The sequence below is a fragment of the Diceros bicornis genome, chromosome 14, assembly GCF_020826845.1.
Source record: "Diceros bicornis minor isolate mBicDic1 chromosome 14, mDicBic1.mat.cur, whole genome shotgun sequence".
In the NCBI taxonomy this organism is placed as follows: Eukaryota; Metazoa; Chordata; class Mammalia; order Perissodactyla; family Rhinocerotidae; genus Diceros; species Diceros bicornis.
This window is the reverse complement of record NC_080753.1, coordinates 28,625,477-28,649,768: the sequence shown is the minus strand read 5'-3', so window position 1 is coordinate 28,649,768 and position 24,292 is coordinate 28,625,477. Positions and strand designations below refer to the sequence as shown.

The 24,292-nt window shown below is 48.3% G+C and overlaps 1 protein-coding gene across 2 annotated transcripts in view; it reads left to right on the top strand.

Moving 5' to 3' along the window:
• The window catches only part of BRPF3 (bromodomain and PHD finger containing 3), a 34,186-nt gene extending 11,477 nt beyond the window's left edge, over window positions 1-22,709 (top strand). For both annotated transcript variants that reach the window (XM_058554496.1, XM_058554497.1), the window contains exons 5-13: window positions 1,022-1,150; window positions 1,445-1,757; window positions 2,477-2,779; window positions 4,687-5,184; window positions 8,080-8,173; window positions 12,106-12,203; window positions 15,065-15,162; window positions 18,877-19,031; window positions 20,280-22,709. In XM_058554496.1, the coding sequence (XP_058410479.1) occupies window positions 1,022-1,150; window positions 1,445-1,757; window positions 2,477-2,779; window positions 4,687-5,184; window positions 8,080-8,173; window positions 12,106-12,203; window positions 15,065-15,162; window positions 18,877-19,031; window positions 20,280-20,463 (1,872 nt within the window). In that variant the 3' untranslated portion in view covers window positions 20,464-22,709. The remainder of the gene's footprint in view (window positions 1-1,021; window positions 1,151-1,444; window positions 1,758-2,476; window positions 2,780-4,686; window positions 5,185-8,079; window positions 8,174-12,105; window positions 12,204-15,064; window positions 15,163-18,876; window positions 19,032-20,279) is intronic.
• The last annotated feature ends 1,583 nt before the right edge of the window (window positions 22,710-24,292 follow it).

Here is a 24,292-nt window from a genome sequence, read left to right as displayed (position 1 = left end):
TCCGTGGATTCAAACTGTCCGTGCCGTCCCAGGCCTGGTCATACAGCTGAGCTTTTCTTCCTGCCTCTGGTTCAGAGAAATGAAAGGGACAAGGAGGCAGGCAGGCCTGTTTTAATGTAGCCAAGAGGCAGGAACTTTTCATATTCTAATCCGTGGCTTCCTAACCTTTTCACATTAGGGCACACATAGAAAATGCATACTGCTGTAAATATGTGAGGCTGCTTGCTGCTTGAGAGGCTGGGCCTGAGGTCCCAGTCACCCCACGCTGACCTAGATGCCCCAAGGGCCAATAGGATCAATATCTCAGCACACTTGGTGGGAATTCTGGCCCAAGGCACATTTTATATCATCATTGTGCTCCTTGGACTAAGTCAGACCTGGGTTCAAATCCTGTCTCTGTTCTTTTCTAGCCAGGTGACCTTGGGTTAGTGACTCCTCCTCATACTCTCTCCAGACCTCAGATTCCATATTTGTAAAAAGGGGATGATGATAGTTTCTCCTTCAGGGTTATTATGATGATTAACTGAGGTACTATAAGTAGAGAGGCAGTGTGGCATAGTAGTCAAGAGCATACACTGTGGAACCCGAGTATCTGGGACTGAGTCCCAGCTCTGCCCCTTATTAGCTGTGTGACCTTGGGCCAGTCAGTTATTTAGTCTCTCTGTGCCTCAGTTTCCTCTCTGTAAAATACTTCTTCTGTACCTACTTCATATACTCATTTATGTTACATAAAATGCTTGGAATGTTACTTGGCACTTAGTAAGGACTATTAAAGTGTTAACTGTTATAATTATTATTACTGTAAGTTTTGGTATGGTGCTTGATGTATAGGAAACATTCACAAAGTGGTAGCTGTTGGTATTATTCTAGGCTCAGGGTTGGGTGATAGCTCCTCATATACTGGTCAGCTTAATATGCTGTGAAAATTTGTTGTACATGATTGATTAAAGTCAAGTTATCAAGAAAAACTTCGGTGCCTCATCACAGGGGGTGTCCTGATCTCTCCCTACCTCCCCCACAGGTCAAGGTCCAGCAGGCTGCCATGGAGCTGGAGCTGATGCCATTCAATGTTCTACTGAGGACAACACTGGACTTGCTGCAGGAGAAGGATCCTGCACACATCTTTGCGGAACCTGTCAACCTGAGTGAGGCAAGTTCCATCCCCCCCACCACCCCACCATCACTTCCTGAGCAGTGAGCTTCTCATGAACGGAAACAGGGTCTGAGTAGGCCAGGAGGAGGTTGGGCCACAGGGTGTATACAACCTGCAAGGCTGTCTGGGTGTCTGGCAAGGCTAGTTGACTTGCCTATAGTGAGGGGTCAGCAGGCCCGAGTAGGCCAGGCATGGCCAAACCAGAAAATGGGGAGGCAGGAGTGCTGGTGAAGGGTGCACTTGTTTGGCTAGTAAATGGTTGTTGTAATTGTACAGGTTTTATATGTTTAGGTTCCAGATTACCTGGAATTCATATCCAAGCCAATGGATTTTTCTACTATGAGGCGGAAGCTGGAGTCCCACCTGTACTGCACCTTGGAGGAGTTTGAGGAGGACTTTAACCTTATAGTTACCAACTGCATGAAGTATAATGCTAAAGACACAATTTTCCACCGAGCAGCTGTCCGCCTGCGGGACCTAGGAGGGGCCGTCCTGCGGCACGCCCGGCGGCAGGCAGAGAACATCGGCTATGACCCTGAGAGGGGCACCCACCTGCCCGAGTCACCCAAATTTGAGGACTTTTACCGCTTTTCCTGGGAAGACGGTGAGAAGCCTGAATGGGTGGGGAGGAGAAGGCACAGGGACAGAGCCTGGAGAGCCAGGGATCAGGGTGGGCCTTGGAGTTGCATGGTAGACTCCAGGAGCAAAACTTGGGGTAGACACAGGCTGGGATATACCTACTTGTGCCTAGAATAATTCCAAGGGTTAATTTTTAACTAATTCACTGAACACTTCTTGAATGGTAGGAAGGGGAATCAGGTACTAGCCGTCTGTTATAAAAGCTAGAGCTTCACCAGGGGTCTTCCTCTCCTGGACCCCCTCTGTGTGGTATTGGAGCATGGAGCAGGGCGAGTGCAATGGTGGTATATATCTGGCTCATTCAGAAGAGTGCAGGTAGAGGACCAGAAAAACAGAATTGCCTCTGAGCCCCGCACTCTGCCTGTCCCTGCTCTCTGCTTCTCAATGGCAGCAACCAAACAGTCACTCAGGCCGGGGATTGCCCGCTGCCTCGTGCCTGCTCCATGGAGCCCGTAATCGTGACTGTCACCTGCTTCCTGCCGATGTTCCCCAGATTCTGACCTTGTCCCCGTGGCTGCCCTCTGGGCAGCGGTGTTGCCAGGGCCGAAGCCCCATAGTGATGCTGCTGGAAGCCACTGACCCAGGCATTCCAGAATATTTTGCATCCGAAGGATTTGGCTCCTTCTTCTTGCCCTGGGCTGGGTAGGTCCTTCAGCCCCTTCTGTCCTCCCTTCTCCTTGGCAGTGGACAACATCCTCATCCCAGAGAACCGGGCCCATTTGTCCCCAGAGGTGCAGCTGAAGGAGCTGCTGGAAAAACTGGACCTGGTGAGTGCCATGCGGTCCAGCGGGGCCCGGACCCGCCGCGTCCGCCTGCTGCGCCGGGAGATCAATGCCCTTCGGCAGAAGCTGGCGCAGCCGCCGCCATCACAGCCGCCATCACTGAACAAGACTGTGTCCAATGGGGAGCTGCCAGCAGGGCCCCGGGGGGATGCGGCTGTGCTGGAGCAGGCCCCCCAGGAGGAGCCAGAAGACGATGGGGACAGAGGTGAGAGACAGTCACGGACAGGCAGGGGCTGGGGGCCAGGGTGAGGGAGTAAGAGTTAAGCTGAAATGAAATCCCATAGTGGAAGCATTCTTCCTCCAGTTTAGGTCTGACCCTCGTGGGCAAGAAAAAGCCCTTGGAGCAGTCACACTTCCATGTGTACCCAGGGATGATATTTAAAATATTTAATAATCAGTAGAGACCAAAATTCATCAGTCAGAGTAGATGTTGGCTGTTGTTTTGAAGTAGGCTCCTGGGGGCCACTGATGCGGATATTTAGTTGCTGGATTGTGGGCAGGTTCAGGGAGTTTCAGATGCTAGGGCCCAGCAGCTGTTTACTAACCAGTAAAGTATTTCAGTATTTTGCACCTGATATGGCCATATTGCACATACCAGATAAATATTAGCTCATTTCATACCATCATGTAGAGAGGTTCTTAGAGCAGGTTAGGTTGTGGTATGGGGGGATAGAAAAGAAAGAAAGACCCTAAAGATAGTCGACTTTTGAGCTACCTCATGGCTTTGACCCCAGCTTGCCAAGTCTACAGGCCCATCCCAAGCAGAAAGGCCAGACTGCAAAAGACAGCTGGGGAAGTGATTCTCAGAGATGCAGGGGCCTTAAAGCTGAGCTGCTTTCCATCCTCCCCACTTCATTGGGGACAGAATTGTCTCACTCATACCAGCCCTTGAATCTGAGCCTACAGCTTGGGAGGGCCTGGCATCCACACAGTCCGGAAGATTGAGAGTTGTCTCCAAAGAGTAAGGGGCCAAATTGCTGGAAATGCCCCATTTTATTTTAGGTTGGCAGAGAATGGGACGTGGTTGAGAGGTCACATTTGGCATTAGAGGGCCTCGTGTCCGTTGTGACTCTTCCCAACTCTGCATGTAGCAGTCAGCATGCCAGTTGTATCCTCACTCCTGGGCTGTGGGAGTACAGAGTCCTGCCCAGCAGACTGGCTGCAACAGCTTCTAGAGGGTTTCAAAGCAAAATTCCCAGGCCTCACCTTTCAGAGATTCAGATTAAGAATTCTTAGACTGGGCTTTGGCTTGGAAGTCTCAATTTTTAAAACCAGGTGGTAGGTGAACAGACATGTTTGAGAACCACTGATTTTACTTACTTGCTCTCATTTTTCAACATCTCTAAACTTATTCTTTCTGCTTGTCCTCCTTGCGTCACTTGGGTGATATGAAACAAAATACATTGACAGATGAGAAAACACTTGAGTCTAATGGGAGTTGTAGACCCCTAGTCTATGGAGGGGAGACTTACCTAATTACTGATGAAGCAGGGGGCTTTCGGCTTTCTCGGGTGTGGAACAATGGTTTGTAACTTATTTCATCAGACTCGCCTGGTAGGCTTTAAAAAAAAATGCCCCATCTTGGGGCCGGCCTGGTGGCGCAAGCAGTTAAGTGCGCGCGCTCCACTTCGGCGACCCAGGGTTCGCAGGTTCGGATCCCGGGCACACACCGACGCACCACTTGTTAAGCCATGCTGTGGCGGCGTCCCATATAAAGTAGAAGAAGCTGGGCACGGATGTTAGCTCAGGGCCAATCTTCCTCAAGAAAAAAGGCGAGGATTGGCATCAGATGTTAGCTCAGGGCTAGTCCTCACCAAAAAAAAAAAATACCCCATCTTTAGAGATTTGGTTTTAATTGATCTGGGATGGGACCTTGGCATTGGAATTTTTAAGACACTTCCTAGGTGATTCTAATACATAGCCAGGGTTTAGAACTACTAATATAGATAAAACTTAGTCCTACATTCTCTTTGCCTCAAACCTGAGACCTGGGATATGTCTCAAGTTTTCTAATAGCCATGCTTTTGGGTCTTGGTTATCAGTGTCATTATCTGGCTTTTAGGAACAGACATTTTCTAAAATGTTCAAGCAGGTTCTTTTTTTCTCTAACAGATGACTCCAAACTGCCTCCCCCACCAACCCTGGAGCCCACTGGGCCTGCACCTTCCTTATCTGAGCAAGAATCCCCCCCGGATCCCCCAACTCTGAAACCCATCAATGAGAGCAAACCTCCAGGCCGATTCCTAAAGCCCAGAAAGGTGGAGGAAGACAAGCTCTTGGAAAAATCACCTCTGCAGCTAGGGAGTGAGCCCTTGCAACGCCTGCTCAGTGACAATGGCATCAACAGAGTGTCACTCATGGCTCCTGACACCCCCGCCGGTGCCCCACTGAGTGGTGTGGGCCGCCGCACCTCAGTCCTCTTCAAGAAGGCCAAGAATGGGGTTAAGCTACAGAGGAGCCCAGATGGGGCCCAGGAGAATGGCGAGGACCATGGAGCAGTGGGCTCTCCCGCCAGCGTTGAGGATGAGCGGCACTCCCGGAAGCGGCCGAGGAGCAGGAGCGGTAGTGAGAGCGAAGGGGAGAAGTCCCCTCAGCAGGAGGAAGAGACAGGTGACCCCGCCTGTGACTTCTCTCACTACTTCTCATCTGCTTTCCTGCTTTGCCTTGCCAGCCAGCACCTCCCCCTGTCGGCTGCCTCCCTAATGGCCCCTGTGGACACGCGAATAGTAGCGTTGAGGGCTCCATAGCTCATAGTTGGGCCTGGCACACAAGTAGCGGTCTAGGGAAATAGGCTTTAAGCAAGTATTTTGAGAGGGCCAGATTGGCCCTGAGAGGGAAACAAAGCTATATATGATAAAATGATTCCTACCTTCATTGTAGTTCCTTCATTCATCAGATATTTATGTAAGGCGTTATAGTAGAATACTGGGCAAAAAAATCGATGAACAAAACTGACAAAAATCTCCTCCTTTGTAGGGGAGATAGACTAAAAGCAAATGAGTAAATTGTGTCTTGTATTAGAAGCTCTGGAGAAAAATCCAGCAGGAAAGGGGGATAAGGGATGTTGGGGTGGTATTAGAGAGGGTGGTCAGGGAGGCCTTCTGAGAAGGTGATATTTGAGTAAAGATCTGAAGGAGTTGAAGGCATGAGCTATTCGGGTATATGGGGGAAGAATGTTCCAAAAAGATAGACTAGCAAGTGTGTGGGCCCTGGAGGTGGAGACATGCCCATATGTTTGAGGAACAGCAAGGGAACCACTGTGGCTGCAGCAGAGTGAGCCAGGGGATCGTAGGAGACGGGGTCCCAGAGGTAATGGGGGGCTTGATTACTAAAGAGTCCTTACCACATGTTCAGCACAAGCCGGTCACTGTGGTGGGTAATAAAATAAGCCAGACTCAGCTCCAGCTCCAAAAACATTCACAGTCCAGTGGGGAGACTAGCTGGTCTCCCGAGGTACAAAGATGTCACAGTGCTGGACAGTATGTGGTTATGTGTCAGGTGACAGCACTGCTAGAGGTGTTCAGGGAGTAAGAACTAGAGAGGGTGAGAAGGCTTCACAAGGAGACAGTGCCTAGCTGGCCCTGGGGGATGAGAGCAGAACAGAGAGGAGTAGATGGAGTGAAGGGCTTAGGCCCGGGTGTGTGGAAACAAGGACAGAGTCTCTGTGAGGGATGGTTTGCAGAGGGGCTCCCTGGAGCGTCGGGAGCCAAGGCTGGGTGGGTGAGGTGGGCACGGATGTGCAGGGCCTCCGTTGCCGGAGTAGTTTAGTGTTGATGGGCTATGGAAGGCCAGCTTGCTTGGCAGGGAGGGGCCTGCTCTTGGCTTTTGCTCCTCATGTCCCTCTCATGTCCTTTTGTGTGATGGCTTTGGGCTGTGTGGCCAGTACATGCTTTTCTCTGCTTTTCTCTCTTCCTGCCTAACACTTTGTTTCCAGCAATACTTTCCCTTCCCATCTGGCCCAGGCTTCCCTGTATTAGGGCAGTAGGTTGGTATATAGAGTCAAGAGCTTGAGGCCTGGAGTTAGGCCAACCTAAGTTCAGTTCTCAGCTTTTTACCAGCTGCGTATCCTGGGGCAAATTAATTAACCTCTCTGAGCCTGTTCCATATTTCTAAGGGGCTAGTGGTACCTACCTTGTGGGGCTCTAAGGATTGAAAATAGAACATAGCAGTAGATGGTAGCAGTTAGTCATGGTCATTCTCTCAGCTATATCAGATGCAGCCAAACATCACTGAGAACACTGGGCACTAAAAGTGAAAAATCCTACTATTGAGAAATAGGTCTGGACATCAGGCTCATCTAACCTGAGAGGGCCCACTGCTTGGGGATGCTGCTGCAATCTGTTCCTCCCCCACTGTCTAGCTGCCTGGCGCACAGGAATATTTCTGCACAGCCTTAGTGGAGACTCACAAGAACAGGTGTTGATCCTTTACAGGTGAGGCACCTGAGGCACAGCTGGCTTCGGTGATTTAAATTGATGTCATAATGTTAGAGGCAGAGCCAGGTTAGAGTCCAGATGTCTTGGCTCGGACACCTACTCTCACAGGTGTGACTTCCCTTGCAGTTTTTCTGGTCAATGTATCTGTAACTTAGAGCTCTTGGCTCCACTGTCAGACTTGGAGGACTCTGGATTGTGGTTAGGAATTGGATAGATAGAGAAGGGAGCTGAAGCCTTCATAGCAGATGAGAGTTATGTCCCTGGGATGTCCAGACCGTCTTCATCTGCTTCCGAAGGGCTCCCTTCTGTAAATAGACCTTCTCTCATGCATACTTAATAGCATCCTCCATGAGTAAGACGGTATTATCTTTACTTCACAAAAGGAGAGGCCAAGGCTTAAAGAGGAAAACGGACCTGTGTTTCAGATCCCAATCTAGAACCCAGGGAATTCTGACTCCCCATCCCAGGAAGGTCTGGTCTGCTTTAGTGCTGCTGAAAAGTACCCCCCTCTGCAACTCTGAGGAGCCCTGCTAGATATCTGAGGGTGTGGTTGACACAGCCCTTATCCTGCTCCAACCTCCCCTGACACCATCCCAAAAGAATGAAGCTAGCTGTTGCCAGTTGTGTGATGGATAGCGTGTGTGAATATTTATCAGAGGAGGCAAGGTGGGTGGGCTCCCCAAGAGTCGGAGGAGACTCCCTGATAATCAAGGCTTGAAATTAGAAGCAGATCCAGGGACTTGTGAGCCAGCTGGAGTGGGGAAGTCTTGCTATTTCGCTTTGTAGCCAAATGACAATAACTGGAGTGAGCTGTGTGCTATGTTTTCCTTAAAGTAAAACTAGAAGGATAGGAAGGAAAATGCAATGTCTGCTCATTGCCCCAGCCAACAATATTTTCCCCCTAACCTGTATCAGATTCTACCACCCAGACCCGTTTCCCACGGGGAAGGAACGTCATCCTCTCCACCTCTGCTCATCGAGCCCTTCTCAGGCAGCTGTCTCACACTGCAGCGTGTATCACAGAAAGGGGGGTTTCTGCACTCAGACTCACTCTGTGTGTCCTTGGCAGGCGTGACCAACGGTTTTGGAAAACACACCGAAAGCGGGTCCGACTCAGAATGTAGTTTGGGTCTCAGTGGTGGACTGGCATTTGAAGCTTGCAGGTAAGAACAGCTTTGTTGGCAGCTCCAGCACCTCTCCCTTTATCTTCTCCTCAGTTACAGATTGAACGTCCTCCTGCTTATCTTGGTTTTTTCTTCCCCCACCTCTGCTATTTCCTGAGGCCTCTGGTCTGTAACTCTGGTGGCTCCCAGGAAATGGTATGACCCTTGACCCCCAAGCCTGATCCTCCTAGCAGGGGAGGAGTGGCACTGATGCTTTACAGGGTTTGTGGAGCTGAATTTGGCTCTGAGGGTAGGGACAGCCGAATCTCTATTGCCCAGTGAAGTCGACATTTGAGACTCCCCCACACCCATTCCCTGGCCCACTTAGATAACCAAGCTCATTACAGACGTGGTTCCACCCTTTGTCTTTTGGGGCATCATAGCAGTGGCCCCTTTAGAGGTATGGTGTGGGAATAAGAAATGAGGAGATAGGAAATTTGGAATTGTGTTCTGTTAGACAGAGGCCCCAACTCTTCTACCATTCCGGAGCTGGGAAGGGATGGCTTTTTCCCCCCATTCTTTTACCTGAAGGGAGGATTTCTAAGACCAGAACCTTTAAAGTTTCTTCGAAGTCCAAGAGTTTGTTGAATCCCTGCTCTATGTTCTGTGCTCTGCAAGACACAAGGGAGTATGGGACTTGTGGAAATGGGAGACCTTCAGTGCCACAAAGGAAAAACGACTTGTCCCGAAGGCTGACCTCATGGTCCCTCCACGTGGCTGCTGAATGGATCCTGGGTTTGTTAGCAATTTCACCTCACTCCTCTGTGACTCCAACCCACACTCAGAGGAGCTCTGAGGAGGGGCTCATGAGTGGGTGTCATACCCACAATCTGTCTCTTCCTCGAGGGTTCTTTCCTGTTCGGTGTCGCACATCTGAAACGAAACCGAAGCTGAGCTGTTCAGAATAGGAGAGGAAAGGTCCCCGGGCAGCAGCAAAAGACTGTGTGTGTGTGTTTGAAGCGCCTCCAGGGCAGGGTGGGTGTGTGTTCTATTAAGTACTCCCTCTACCCTGGCTGCTGGGCTCCTGATGGGGCTACGGGAGGCCCCCAGCTATCCCTTGGGCCCAGCTTTCAGTGGTTCCTTTGAGATTTCCCTCCCTACTAAGCCTCAAAATTGCCCTAGCTTTCTCCCTCCATGTTGCAGCCTCTAGAGATGCAGGGGGAGTAGATGGGAAAAAACATAGTTACCAGGCATAGAGAAGAGGCAGAGACTTCAGAATCTTATAAGATGCTTCTAGCTTGGTCCCAGCTTGGGGTTGCTGACTCCCTTCAAAGATATGGTGCCTGGAAACCCAGTTCATTGGGGATGCAGTAGGAGTGGGGTTATCAAACTGCCCCCTCCTAGCCCTTGACTAAGGTGGAGGGTGTGTTGGGCTCTTCCCTTGGTGAAGGGCGCTCTCCCCAGCTGTGAGGCGCAAGAAGCAAGCCCGGCCAGGGTCTGGTTAGCCTGCTGATTCAGGCTGTGTGTTTGCCTTTCTGCACGACTCCAGTCAAGTGCCACTGATTTCTCTGGGATCCTGCTCAATGTAGAAACAATGCCCTTGGAAGGCATTTCCTCTTCAACTCAGTGGTTCTCAGTGGAATTTCGGAGTTTAAAACAGGAGATTCAGGGGCTCCAACTGCAGGGGTTTTTTGCCTCTCTCTTTTTTTTTCCCAAGGAAGATTTTCCCTGAGCTCACATCTATTGCCAATCTTCCTCTTTTTGCTTGAGGAAGATTCAGCCAGAGCTAACCTCTGTGCCAGTCTTCCTCTGTTTTGTATGTGGGTCGCCGCCATAACATGGCTGCCGACGAGTGGTGTAGGCCCATGCCTGAGAACTGAACCCGGGTCGCTGAAGCGGAACTCACTAAACTTAACCACTAGGCCACGGGGCCAGCCCTTCTCTTTTTTTTTTTTCCTACACTGTGGTGATAAGTGCATAAAGGAAGATCTTACTTATTAATTAGACTGGAATCCTATAATCCCAGAATTAGAAAGAACCTTGAAAGAACTTCTGGTCACTAATCCCACCCCCTCCCCACCTGCCCCTTGGTTTATCTGTTCTGATGATTTTCTGAGCAGGTTGGGGCTGCACCCTCTTTCTATGGGTCACTCATTCAATTATTAATAATTGAGTACTTACCGTGAACCAGGCACTATTCTAAGCCTGATGAGGTATCTGTTCGCATGGAGCGTATCTTCCAGAGGGGAGAGATAAATGTTAAACCAGTAGACAGTGATTATAGATTGGGTTGTCTGCTTAGGCCTGGGTAACTTGGAGAGAGGCTGAAGTGCCGGCTGTGATCGAGTCACTTGTGCTTTTTTCTGTGAAACAGGAACACACAGACCTAGTTTTGGTGTTGCATCCTGTTTTATTGAGCTCATCCTTCTTAGGGCTCATCATTTGATAGTACAACATTACTAGTTTGTAATATTTAAAGTGACACATTAAAATTTACTGCTTTTCATATAATAATATTTATTATATAATTGCCGTTTATTGAGTACTTGGTAAGTGCTCTACTGAGTGCTTTCTGTGTATTAATCCACTGAATCCTCACAGCAGCACACGGGGGACACAAGCCTCAGAGAGGTTAAGTAATTCACTCAAGGTCCCAGAACCAATGAGAAGAGCCAGGTTCTGAACACAGGTAATCTGGCTCCAGAGTTTATCTCTTCACCACTTTGCTGTGCCGCCTTCTGTTATATTTGAAAATGTCTCCCCAGATCCATGATGTGAACTTGAAGAGGTTTCCTAATAAAATTCTTAGTCCCTTACATTTTTATAAGGCCTCAGAGTCTCTAAGCCCAGTGACAGATTTTCGTAGGGTGAGTGGGAACCAAATCCTAAATGTGAACTTGGTGTTATTTGTTTTTTCCAAACAGGAGATTTTGACTAGTGGGACAAAAGTTCCCAACCTACTAGTTCCTGAAGGATTCTGATTCATTGGGTTCTGATTGTGCAAGGTTTTCTGTATAAAACCATGATAAAGTCAGTTATGATTCAGGCAAACAGGAGTATCCTGCTCTCCAACCAGTCCTTGTCCCACCAGGGGTTTCTTACACGTTTCTACTCTTCTGCAGATTGTTGACCTGTCTTTTAAGCATTTATTTTAGTTGAAAAAATTAGATAGCAATAATATTTTTAAAAGTTTGGATGAGAAGAAGCCCTAGCCACATCATGCTTGCCCAGAGGCTCTTAATTACGGTTGTACATTAGAATTGCACTGGGAGCTATTTAAAAATACTGAGGCCTGGGTGGGTTCCAGTCATACTATTACTCTGGTATTACTATTCTCATGTTTGTTTATCACCTTCTAGTCTTTGATACATGTCTTTACCTCCTTGCAGTAGCCTATAAAAAAAATCACTCTGCTTATTAGTTAAAAATAAATCCATCTCTGTCTAAGAAAAACTTCACACACATAAAGTGGAAGTGAGAAGATTTTTTTTTTTCCAATTTAAAAATGTGTTTTCTAATTAAGGAAGTAAGACATGTTCTTTATAGAAAATTTGGGAAAGAGACAAATTTTGGTACCTCAAAAAGAAATTGGGTTCTAAAGAAGAAGCGGTGTGAACCACAGAGTATAGAATTCAGGGCAGATGTGAGATGGGCTCTCCTCATGGCCAGGCTGCTTAGACTCTGGAAGGATTGACAAGTGCCTGGGGTAACCTTTCCTCTGGATGAAGTCCAAGGTCCCTGGGCAGGGGAACAGGCATCTCTTTGCAGGTTCAGTCCTTCCACATGGATGAAATGGTTCTTCAAAGCCTCATGGGAACTTTTTGGTCACAAGTGTATCATGGGTTAGTATGAGTTTTTAGGAAAGGTGAGAAACCATTTCCTTGAAGAGTTTTTGCAGCTCCAGTCCTATCAGAGTTAGGAGAGCAAGAGAGGGTGTGTTAGTCATTGAAAATGCTCATTTCGCCCCCTCTTTCTCCCTGCTCTGTATGCAGTGGTCTGACGCCCCCCAAACGTAGCCGTGGGAAGCCAGCCCTGTCTCGAGTGCCCTTCCTGGAAGGTGTGAACGGAGACTCTGACTACAGCAGCTCAGGTGAGGAGCAGTGTACAGGTGGATCTGGGGGGCCCAGGCCTTCCAAAGAACCAGCTCTGCGGGCTACAGCCAGACCCTGAGCTCCTCCAAATCTTCAGGCTCTGGGCAGGGAGATGGCCCTCGCTCCCAGGTTTTTCATATTCTTTTCTTTTTTTAATTTATCTTAAATTTGAATAGGTAATACATGGCCATGGTAACAAAAATCAAAAAGGTACAAAAGGGTGCATATGAAAAGTCAGTGTTCTCCTCCCTAGAACATCCACTCTTAGCAATTTCTTTTGTGTCTTTCCAGATGTTGTCTGTACATATACAAGCCAAAACTCGTGTGTATATTTAAGAGAGTGAGTAGAGAAGCCTAACATATACATGTTCTTCTAAACTATGCCTTTTTTCAGTTAGTAGTATATCTTGGAGGTTCTTTTGTACTTTTTATTTGGGCTGCGTGATGTCCCATTTATATAGGAGCGCCATCATTTATTTAGCCCTCTACAGATGGACATTTAGATTGTTTTCACTTATTTGTTATAATCAGTGTTGCAGTGAACAACCTTGTACATAGATCCTTTTGTATCCCTGGGGAGTATGTCTGTAGAAGTAGAGTTGCTGTATTGAAGGAAGTGTGCATTTGTGATTTTGGTAGATATTGCCAGTGTGCCCTCACTGGAATAATCAGTGATAGCCCGGATCACTGCGTCTCACACATAACCCTGTAATTGCATGTGATCCTCTCCTCATGAGACATTCTACTCCAGCTGGTCCACACAGTAAAATACATGGGTCTCGTCTCCATGGACCAAGGGAATAAAGGACAGGCCAGGGCCAAAGGAGAGGACTGGGTGGTACTCAGGAGGAGTGGGTGCTGGGCGGGCTGTTCCCTGAGCGCCCGTCAGCCAGCCCTCCCTTGGCAGTGTGCACTCTGGAGGCCCTGTCCTCGAAGCTTCCATAACACACAGGCTTCACGGGCTTCTCTCCCCCTCTTTCCTTTTCCCAACTGCTTTATTTTCCCTTAGCATCTGTTTCTTTCTCACATGTGTGTTGATGAGTGCATGCCTGCGTGTTTCATTACTGTCTGACTGTCAGTGCCCCGAGGGCAGGGCTCCTGTCTGGATGAATTTGTACAGCATCTAGTGCAAAACTGGGAGTGGATTGGCATATACTTTGTGCTTCGGGTGGTGACATTTTACTCTTAGTTTAAAAACCACATATTAAAATGATGCCAAAGGACATTGTTCTGCCACTGTTCCATCACCTTAACACCATTGTCTTCATTTCTCTGTGTTGCCTTCTGTTTATTTCAGGCATATTTTTAACAAAATGCTAATCCAAAACACATGCTCTTTATATTCTGCTTTTTTCAATGTTATCTCATACTTTTTTTTATGTTGATATAATCTTTATTTATCTCATATTATTGGAATAATGTATCTTCCAATCAATGCATTATCATCTACTTTACTGTTCTGCAGTTAGACATTTGGTTATTTCCAACTTTTAACGTATATAACATAGTGAATATGTTTGTTCAAAATCCTCCTATTTGTTTTTAAAGTTATTTTTCTTAGAATAAATTCCCAGGGAAGGAATTTGGTGGAGCAGATGGTTCATACTTTTTTTTTATGGCTCTTGAGACATACCACCAAATTACATTCTGAAAGGATTGGACTGGCCTGCAGTTGCCTCAGCAGTGTGTGATTGTACCAGTTTCCCCACAGCCTGCCTCTTCAGTGCTGGATTTTATCTTTTTGTTGTTATTGCTGTTGACTGAATAGGTAGAAAACAGTTCCTCATTAGTAGTAGTATATATTTTTTTAAATTATAAATATTCCTTAGAAACATAAATAAAATGTTCCTTAGAAATTTCCACTCTGTGGGATTTGGCCCTTTCTGTTTGGTTGAGTGTGGTCACCTCCCCATTCCCAGTTTATAGATGTGGGGAGGGGAAGGGAACATTCCTCTTTGTGTTCAGAAGCATTTATGAAGTCCCCATTCATGTGTGCTAGTACATTGGGTACAGAACAAAGTAAGCTGAAGAGATGTGGTGCCTGCCGCGGGTGGGACCCCCAGTGTAAGGTTCTGACGAAAGCAGGCATGCGAGAAACTTGCAGACCTGCTTGGCTCTGCTGAGTACTGTGCATCCAGGTGACCTGGATGGCCAGGTGAGGCCCTGTCAGAAAACAACTCATGTAGCAAGTGGTTTTACTGGGATGTCTGTCCCAGGCATCTTTTTCCATGAAGCCTCCATCGTGAGGACTCCCCACTCAGGGAGGCCCAGAGAGTAGTCTGTGGCTTTGCTCAAGCTGGGTTATGGTCCTTCTCCCTGGGGCCCTGTGATGAAGCAGATATATTTTTCTAAGGAACACCATCCCAAGGTTCTAGTCCAGAGGTCAGCAAACTCTAGCCTATTGCTTGTTTTTATAGGGCCCACGTGCTAAGAATGGTTTTTACATTTGCAAGTGATTGAAAAGAAAATCAAAAGAAGAATGATATTTTGCAACTCATGAAAACTACATGAAATCCAAATTGCAGTGTCCAAAAATAAAATTTTATGGGGACACAGCCATGCTCATTCATTTATGGATTATCTGGGCCTACTTTCATGCTGCAACAGCAGAGCTGAGTAATTGCAACAGAAACCATGTGGCCCACAAAACCTAAAATATTTACTATTTGGCCCTTTACAGAACAAGTTTGCCTACCTGTGATCTAGTCTAAGAACTTCTAAGGAAGGGGCAGGGAAGAGGAAGGGTGGATGTTGGACTCATTCCTGGGCTGCCCCAGTCAAATGGAGGCCACAGGCAGGCCTCCTGGGCACCACTGCAAGTCCCCTTTGGGCACTGTCTCCTCCCCTCCCCCACCCCCAGGCAGAAGCCTCCTGATGCCCTTTGAAGACCGCGGAGACCTGGAGCCCCTGGAGCTGGTGTGGGCCAAGTGCCGAGGCTATCCCTCCTACCCTGCCTTGGTGAGTCTGCCCCAGACGCCACCCTGGGTGGTTCTGACCCCTGCCTTGCCTTGGGGGCTTATCTGATTGGATCAAGCCAGCAGAGTGGTGGGAGTCAGGGTGCCTTTAGCTGCAGAAGGGAGGGAGGTTTTACCCCAGCCTGGGTGGGTCAGACCAGCAAGGCTCCCAGCTTGGGCACTTACAATAGGCTGAAAGTGTGCAGACAGAAACTAGCGCTCTCAGGGATTTAATAGCATTTATTTATTTGCTTATGCATAAAAGTAATATGTGCTCATTGTAGAGAATTTTAAAAGCTGCTGATAATGCTTAGCTGTTTTATTAAACATCTGTCATGCTAAGTTTTTGAAATACTGAGGAAGATATGGTTATTCTCATTTTGTAAGGGGAAAAATTGAGGATCTATTTGTTACCCATGGTTGTCTAGCTGTTCAGTGGCAGGATTGCAGTTTGAGCCCAGAACTCAAAATGTATGATGTCAGAGCCTGGGTTCTGAGCCACTGAGTTCAAGATCACCCACAGTCCCGTGTATTCAGATGTTACCTCTTGGTGTATATCTATCTACCCATTCTTTTTTTGTTTAATGCATAGATATGTGTATATATGAGACCATACTCTGTTTAACCTCGCTTTCACTTAGCAATGTACCGTGAACATGCATGTCTTAAGCCATTAAACATTCTTCATCAACATCACTTAAATGATTGCATTGTCTTCAGTTGTATGCATCTACTTTATTTTAACCATTCCTTAGTTGGTCATTTAAATTCTTTTGAATTTCTCACTATAATAAATAGCTGGCAGTAATCGTCATTGTAGCTTTACCTTGGTGTACATCCATGATTATTTCTTTACAGTGAGTTCTTAGGAATGCCTGCTTGGGGCAAAGTCTATGCAAAATTCTGATACAAATTGCCAAGTTGCTGTTTAGAAAGTTAGTTCTGGTTTATACTCCTACCAGCAGTAGCTAAATTTCCATTTTTTGCATAGTAGCAGAGCTAAAAATTCCATTTGTACCACCTTGATTGTTATTTCTTAGCTCTTTCTGCATTGGGGAGGTGATGTCCATCTGGCCCTGGAAGATACTGATTCTAACCTTGGGGCACGTCAGAATCATCTGGGAGAGTTTTTTAAACAGTGCAAATACTGAGTCCCCATCTCAGAACTACCAAATTAGACTCTCTGAGGCCAGACCAAGGCCTGAATATTTTTTAAAAAGCTTCCCAGAAGATCTGTAGCCAGGGTTGAGAACCACCCTGCCAAACTCGTTCATGCATACAGAGCCGTGGGCTTCTCCCAGCTCTTTCATGTCTATGGCTCTTTCAAGTCTAACAGTAACCTCTTAAGATAAAGAGGGCAGGAACTCGGATCCTTTTTGGACAGGTGAGGAAACCACAGCTCCAAGAGGTTACATAGCTTGCTGGAGCCGTATTGGAAGCAATGTGGCCTGCCTCAGCCCTTTCTTAGCAGTGGCAGGTGGGGGAATCCATGCTGTGATCCAGCCACTGGGGAGGTTGGGCCTGGGGCTGCCTTCACAAGGCTCTGTGTCCTGCGTCGGTGAGACCCCCCAGCTTAGTCGTTGAAGAAGTGAGTAAGGCTGTGCAGGTTTTGGTTTGGGTTTTTTTAAATCTCACAATGCACAAAAGCCAGTCTACAACTAGTCTTTTTTTTTTCTTTTTAATTATCTTCTTAATCATACATTTTCTTTCTTGATTAAAGAAATTCAGCCACCGCCTGAAAACCTAACCACCTCAACAGAACCTGTGTTTTCATTTTGGTTTATGCTCTCCCAGTAGTTTTCCTGTGCATACTTATATATGTACTTGCATCCATAGTGAATATACAGTTTTTAATCTTTTTAGGGGGGGCTCTTGTTTTTTAAAAAAAGGTTTTTTGTTTTTCTGTGAAAGTAATAAAAGTACATTACAGAAGTTTTGGAAAAATAGAGAAAAGCAACACAAACCCCAGCATTCCAACATGTCAACTGTAAGCATTTTGTATCATTCCTTCTATTTATTATGTATTATAGCTGTAATAATAGTGTATGTATACATTTATTATATATGTTAGTTTATCACAAGCTTTATTTCCCTGTTGTTTTTCATCTGCATAACATTTGAGTGAATGGACCATTATTTATTATTTTGGGACACATTTGCCTCTGTCTTCTTTAAAAAGAGAGGAGAGCTCTCCTTAAGTCTCAGACTTACCCATCTTGCTTCTGCCCTCCAGGGGGACATTTTTCACCATCTGCCCTACGTTCTGAGGCAGGAATCAGCATGGCTTAGTTAAGAGGAAATGTATCAGAGTAGCCCCACTGTCTTGTTCAATAATCAAGGAAGCTCAGGAGGGCTTATATGGTACTTCTCATTAGGATCCTTAGATTCAGTCCCAGGAGAGATAGACAGGCAGGGAGATAGAGTTTTGACCAAATCACACAGCTGGGGGCAGGGTGGGAGTGGTTCTTCCTTAGAGTCAACTCTTAACCAGAACACCTGTTTTCAGCTGCTTATCTTGAGAGGGATGTAGGGAAGTTGGCAGACACCCAAAGGTAAATAGTGAGAGCAGTTTATTATGAGAAGAGGCCCCCTGGGACAGGGTATAGAATTAAGATAGCTCCATCTCTGGAGAAAGCTGCTTCCTCAGTAAGTGTCCAAGTCTCTCTGGCCTTAGTGCACAGAGATTGTCAGCCAACTGCTCTGGAGGCAGGTGCTGCGTATGAGGCAGCGGACAGCAGAGGCCCAAGCCTTGTCCAGGCATCTGGTTTTAGTCCCAGCCATGGCCGCAAACAGCAACATCCTCCTTCTGTGCTTGACGTTTTCCTCTGTCAGCTAATACCTGTCAGCAGACTTCTCGGCATCAGCAAGAGGATGAAATAAGATGATGATGTGTGAATGATTAGGAGCTTTGGTAACTTAGTGCTCCATAGAGCTGGAGAAGTATTGTTGTGTTGATGCCACCAGGCATTTTGCTGAGCAGCTGCCCTTGTGGAGCATGCAGCCTCAAAGACTAATTCCTCCAGTGGCCCTTGTTTCCAGCCACATCATTCTCCCCTCTCCAGTGACCCTTCAAGCTCAGTCTTCTCTCTGATCTTAACCATGGAGGTGCCACAAATGTATCTGGTCCATGGACCAGGGAGGATTATAGTCAGACAGGAGGGTGGTGGGTAACCAGGGGCTCTGTTAGGTAGAGCCAAACGGATGGACCCTCCTGCTGATGCTGAATGTTCTTCATAGCCATGGTGTCTAGGAGGGCCCCTGAGCTCTTGAAGTGAATTGCAAAGGTTCTAAAGGGAAATTGACAGTGAAAACAATGGCCTCCACTCCCCTGCCTTCAAGGACATTGGGAGGAAGAAGTTTGCATATCTGGCCTGGACATTAGAGAGACCCACTCAGTTCTGATACCCCCACACGCTGGCTTCCTATTAATCCTGTTTCAGTTCTGAGGCCTGATAGTTTGTGGAGCAAGCCCCCTCATGGGAAGGACTGGTTGGACAGGGCTGGAGGATTGGGACAATGAACTGGGGAAACAGTCAAGATTTCCATTTTGGGGTACTGAGGGTCATGGAAGAGGTCAGCCCCGCCATCACTTGATTGTGGGCAGGGCCAAGCCCCTGCATAGCTTTGGTGTGGGGTGCTTCAGCAGTTAGTCCTGGGCAGGGTGCCCTGCTCGCCCTGTTTACTCCCAGCTGAGTGCCATCTCCTTTCCTGCCTCCAGATCATCGATCCCAAGATGCCCCGGGAGGGCCTCCTGCACAATGGCGTCCCCATCCCTGTCCCCCCAATGGATGTGCTGAAGCTGGGAGAGCAGAAACAGGCCGAGGCTGGAGAGAAGCTCTTCCTTGTCCTCTTCTTTGACAATAAGCGCACCTGGTGAGTGGGCCCTGCTGCCGGGGAGGGCCCATGCCAGGGTGCGGGCTGAGGGGCTTGACCGGGAGGCTGTGCAGATGCTGACATGCTGGAGAGGTGCACAGAGGGGCTGTGGACTCAGTCACCCTGCCTCCATCCAAGTGAAGGTGAGGCATTACCTGCCAGCAGCTGGCCTGCACTTGCCATGTTAATAGTAACTTAGTGTTATCAATAACACTGATGAAGAGTGTTCATCATAACTGAGGGGTACTGCAGATCAGATTCCCTGGGAAACTCTGAGAGGGAGCTTTGTATCAGGAGACTTACTGGGGAGAGCGGTAGGGGTGAGGGATACAGCACGGGGCAGAGGAAGAAGTTGAACTATAGCACTTGCTGTAAAGGGCTCAGCTGATCCTACGGGCAGCTCTGGAGCTGGGTGGCTCGTTAGAGATGTCAGGAATCTGGGCTGTGCCTTTGTACCCCCACGTCAACTAGTCACTGAACGCCGTCTGCCCCTGGAAGGAGGTGACCTTGGGCCAGGCATCTCCCTTGGTGGGGGGTGATTCCTGGAGAGGGCCTCAGGTGAGAGCCTGTAAGCTGCCAATACTCCCAGTGGCTGCGGGAATGCATGTCTCAGTCCAGAGCAGGGGTTCTGGTCAGTGCAGGGTCCACTACGAGGGGCTTGCTTCCTCATGGTCTGTGAACACCTTAAGGTTTCTCTTAGCACCAGCAGGAGAGTTCTTTCACCTCTGCTTCTATAGAGTGAGGAAGTAGGACCAGCTAGTAAAAATGATGATAATGATAGCTACCATTTATTGAGTATTTACTCCATGTCCTTATGCAAATTGCTTTACATACATGAGCTCATTTAATCCTCCTTTAAATCTTCATTAATCCTCTCCCAACCCATTTTGCAGATGAGGAAGCTGAGGCTCAGAAAGCCAAGACCCCATAGCCAGCACTGGGATACAAACCAAGATCTGGCTCCAAAGGTTAGGCTCTTAGCCACATGTTAGATTCAACTGGGGATCTGTTGAAAAAAAAACAAAACAGGTGCAGGCCCCACCAGAGATCAGTTCACGGATTCCTGGCATCAGCCACACTTCTTAGCCACAGCTCAGAAGTGTGTCTCACCCCTGCCTGGGGTGTTCCAGTCTGCTTCCCTCTGCCCTGTCCTCGCCTTGGTTTTGCTGGTCCTGAGCAAGTGGGCCCAGAGGAGCCCCCTCATGGGACCCACCATGGCCCAGACCTCTTACTGTGCTTGTATTTTAGGCAATGGCTTCCAAGGGACAAAGTCCTGCCCTTGGGCGTGGAAGACACCGTGGACAAGCTGAAGATGCTGGAAGGCCGCAAGACCAGCATCCGCAAGTCAGTGCAGGTGGCCTATGACCGCGCGATGATCCACCTGAGCCGAGTCCGGGGGCCCCACTCCTTTGTCACTTCCAGCTACCTGTAAGGGTGGGGCCTGGCCTGGCCTGACCTGCCTGCCCTGCCTCCGTTCCATGGGGCAGAGAGAAGCCTCTTCCTGCCCCAGCCAAACGTATGGCCGGCAGCTTCCCCCTTCCATGGCAGGCCAGGGACTGGGTTGTGTCCTGCCCAAGGGCATGGCCCCAGTTTTGACCAACTGCGTGGTTCCCCTGGCGGGCCTGCCGTGTGCCAAAAACTCCCACCTGAGCTCCCTCAGGGGCTGGTCCACTGAAGTACCAGTTAGAAGTAGAAACAGCTGTGAGGCTTGGGCCCAGCCGTGGAGATGGACCTGGCCCCAGGAGGCACAAGGTCCTGGGCTCTTTCTGAAGGGCGTGCCTGGCCCCCTCCACCCCACTCCCAACTAACTACACCTCAGGGTGAGCGAGGCTCTGACATTGACCCCAGAGGTGCTGTGGCTACACGAGGGTCCCTCGAGGAATCTCACTGAGCTCACCCTCTCTCCCGCTGCATCACCCATTCTCATACCTCTTCCCTGTCTCATCTTCTGTACCTCTGTCCAGGCTCTCTTTTTCCCATGGTCCTTTCCCTACTTCCTCTTGTGCCAAACTGACAGAAACCATCACCAAACTGGGTTTTTTTTCCTTTTTATGTCTCATTCCCTTTGAGGCCAGCTGCTACGCTAGGTGGGTGTCTCCGCCTGGCTCCTCAGGGCCAAGGACAGGGGCCAGCCTACCACTTGGTGACCCTCCCACCAGCACACACACCACCTGTCCCCTGCCCCCGACTTTCACATCTGCTGCAGACGCACAGCTGAGGCCAGGCTGTGAGAGCTTGCCTCCTTGGATTGAGGCAAGGCCCTTCCTGGCCTCTCCTTGTCTTGCCAAGAGGTGGGCTGAGGCTGGGCGGGCTCCTGTCAGCAAACCAGGCTGCTGGCGCGAGTGTCCGTCTGTCCACTTGGATGTTGAGGGTTGTTGGGGCGGAGCCGTGCCTTCGGCTGGGTCTGCCCCCCTCACCCCTCCTGTTCACTCCTCATGGGCTTTTCCTTTGCTACCACTGCAGCCTCTAGCCTCACTCTCCACCACCATCGATGGCGTGGTGCCTGCCCTCCAGCATCTTCCTGTCCTGTGCTCTGCCCTGCCCAGCCTCTGCTGCTCCCGCTTCTGAACTCCAGGGAACGCAGTGCTTTTATTTCAGACTATCTGTCCCCTTCCCTCTTTTCCTTCAACCCCCTCCCACCTTCTCCTTCAACCCCCTCCCACCTGCACCTTCTCAAAAATGGAAGGAAAAAAACTGTGAAAAGGGGAATGCTGACTGACAAACCAACACAACTTTCAGAGGCTTCGATGTCTGTTCTCTGGATGTTTTTTTTCACCTCTTAAGCACCAAAGTCGCAGGGCCAGGTTGCAGGCCGCTGATCGCCATGTTGATTTTTAACCTGACGTTCTTTTTAATTGTTTTAAATTTTTCATAGGGGAGTTTTGGAAGTCACTGGGGAGATCACTGCCATTTTTACACACTCGACTTTTTAAAAATACAACCAACCAACCACCACAACTTCTTATACATTTGGGACACGAGCCAGAGTTTAAAAGGGAACCAACAAAACTCTCTATAACATAACGGATGGGGTTTTGGATTTTGTACAATAATAAAAATACAATACAGCATATGGCTAGGGAAGGACATGGTGTATATAATTGTAAAATACTGTTCTAAATTATTCAGGCCTATAGTTTCCATTACTGGAGTCCTCCATTGCGTGGCTGAGTATTTTAAACGCACACAGTGTGGTGTATTTAAAGGAGCCAGTGCATCCCCCTCTCCCCAGGTAGTTGGTCGGCTGTGGACTCTGTGACCTTCGTCTCAACCTGTGTTGTAAGATCTCGGGGCTTTCTCTCTCTCTCAATTTCTGTGTCTATCTATTTCTTCCCCCCAACGCTTTCTTAGTCTCTTTTTTTTCAATCTCAATCTTTCAGTCTCTCTCTGAGTCTCATTTTTAAAACTGCTCTTTTAGAACAGGAAACGGCTCAGATCCTGCTGTGGCATGGGGCCTATGTGTCTCAGTCGCGTCTGCTGTGAAGCACACGATGCTCTATTTATTGTAGAAAGTGACTTTATTTGCTTTCTAGAATTGTTTATAACAGATGGTATAAGAGACGTAATAAACAGAAAAATCTATGCTTGTAAAGAATACAAAAGTTAATTTTACCTACTATAATATGACTGTCTGAAACTTATTTTCTCTCTGAGAAATAAATGTTCTAATGGGCAGCAGTTGCTGTGCTGAGTTTGGTGTCATCAGTGGGGGCCTGCTTCTGTCTTAAGTTCTACAAATCATCCCCTCCTCAGAAGGCCCGGGACCATTAAGAACGGGGTTGTCTAGCAGTTGCAGGCTCCCAGCTGGAGAAGGCTCTGTCTGCCTGCCTGCCTGCCTGTCTCTTGGACCCCTGGGAGGGATGTGAAGATGGGTGTTGATGTTGTTTCCTTCCCAGACAGCACCGCCTTCTGGGAGCTGTGGAAAGTCCAGCTCACCTCCCACGCCTCGGCTTCCCTGTGGCTATGTTCCTTTAGGAGCATCTGCTCCTCCTTCAGTGGGAGAAGTGGCCCTTGGACATCTCCAGCACCTGTTTACCAAGCTTGGGAAAATCAGGCTCGTGCCTCCTTTGCCATTGTTGCTCTCCCTGTTCTGTAGATAGGCAACTGGGGCACCCCAAGAGGCATAACGTGTGCCTAGCCCCTTTCAGAGCTGGAAGGGATCCTTGAGCCTACCTGGTCTTCATTTTGCAGATGAGGAAATAGACCAGCAAGATTAAAAGACTTGTCCAAGGTCAGCCAGCGAAGAAATGGTGGCAGAATCCTGGGACAAGGATCTGGTCAAGGCTTTTCTCGTGGGCTCCACAGCACTTCAAGGCTGTGCTGGCCTGTTCTCTACCTTCCTTCCCTCTCTCAGTGGCTGTGACTTCAACATTTCTGGAAAGGGATATCTTGAAGAGCAGAGGCAGAGGAAGACTTACCAGGGACACACTACTCAGTGGCTGGGCCTAGGATAGCTTTTCCCGTCCCCTCCCCTGTCCCATTCTCTGTGGTCCTGCCTGGCTCCTGGGCTTGGCTGGGAGTTACGTGTCTCAGCGGTGTAGCTGGAGGACACGGGACTCGCCTGATCACCTCCTCCACAAGGCCTTCGAAATTCTTGTCATTGAAGTCACTAAAGTGTAAAAGTTCTCGATTTGGTATAACATTGACATAGTATCACCACTGTGCTGGTACGTGTTGGGGGTGCGAAGATGCACACCCCTGGTCCCAGGACACTCACAACCTGGTTTGTAAGACACATTGCAGACAACTCTGCATGATGCAGGTGTGGGGCTCCAGAGAGGAGGAGTTTGAGAGAGACCTCATGTTTGGTTGGGAGAATAAGGGAAGCGTTCAGAAGAATGAAGCAACTAATTCAAGCCTTGAAAAATGGGGATAAAAATCCCTGTTGATGAATTTATATTTTGAATAACAAAGGCAATTTAGAGTGAAGTTACAAGCTCGCCCTATGAAACATTTTGGAAATGAAGTAAAGGGAAAATGACCAAATGGGTAGGATTTTAGCAGGCGAGGATAAAGAGAATGCATTGTAAACAGATGAAGCAGCTTAAGCAAAGGTAGGGCTCAGGGCGGTATGGTGTGTATTTCAACTCCAGTGACTACCTGCCATCCCATTTGACTGGAAGCCATTGAGGTGGCGAGGCAGTGTGTGGGAATTAAGAGCCCTGCCACTCACTGTGTGACCTCAAGCATAATACTGGACCTCTCTGAGTCTTTCTGACACTGACTTAATAGAGGACCCTGAAGCCAGGGCGAGGCATTTA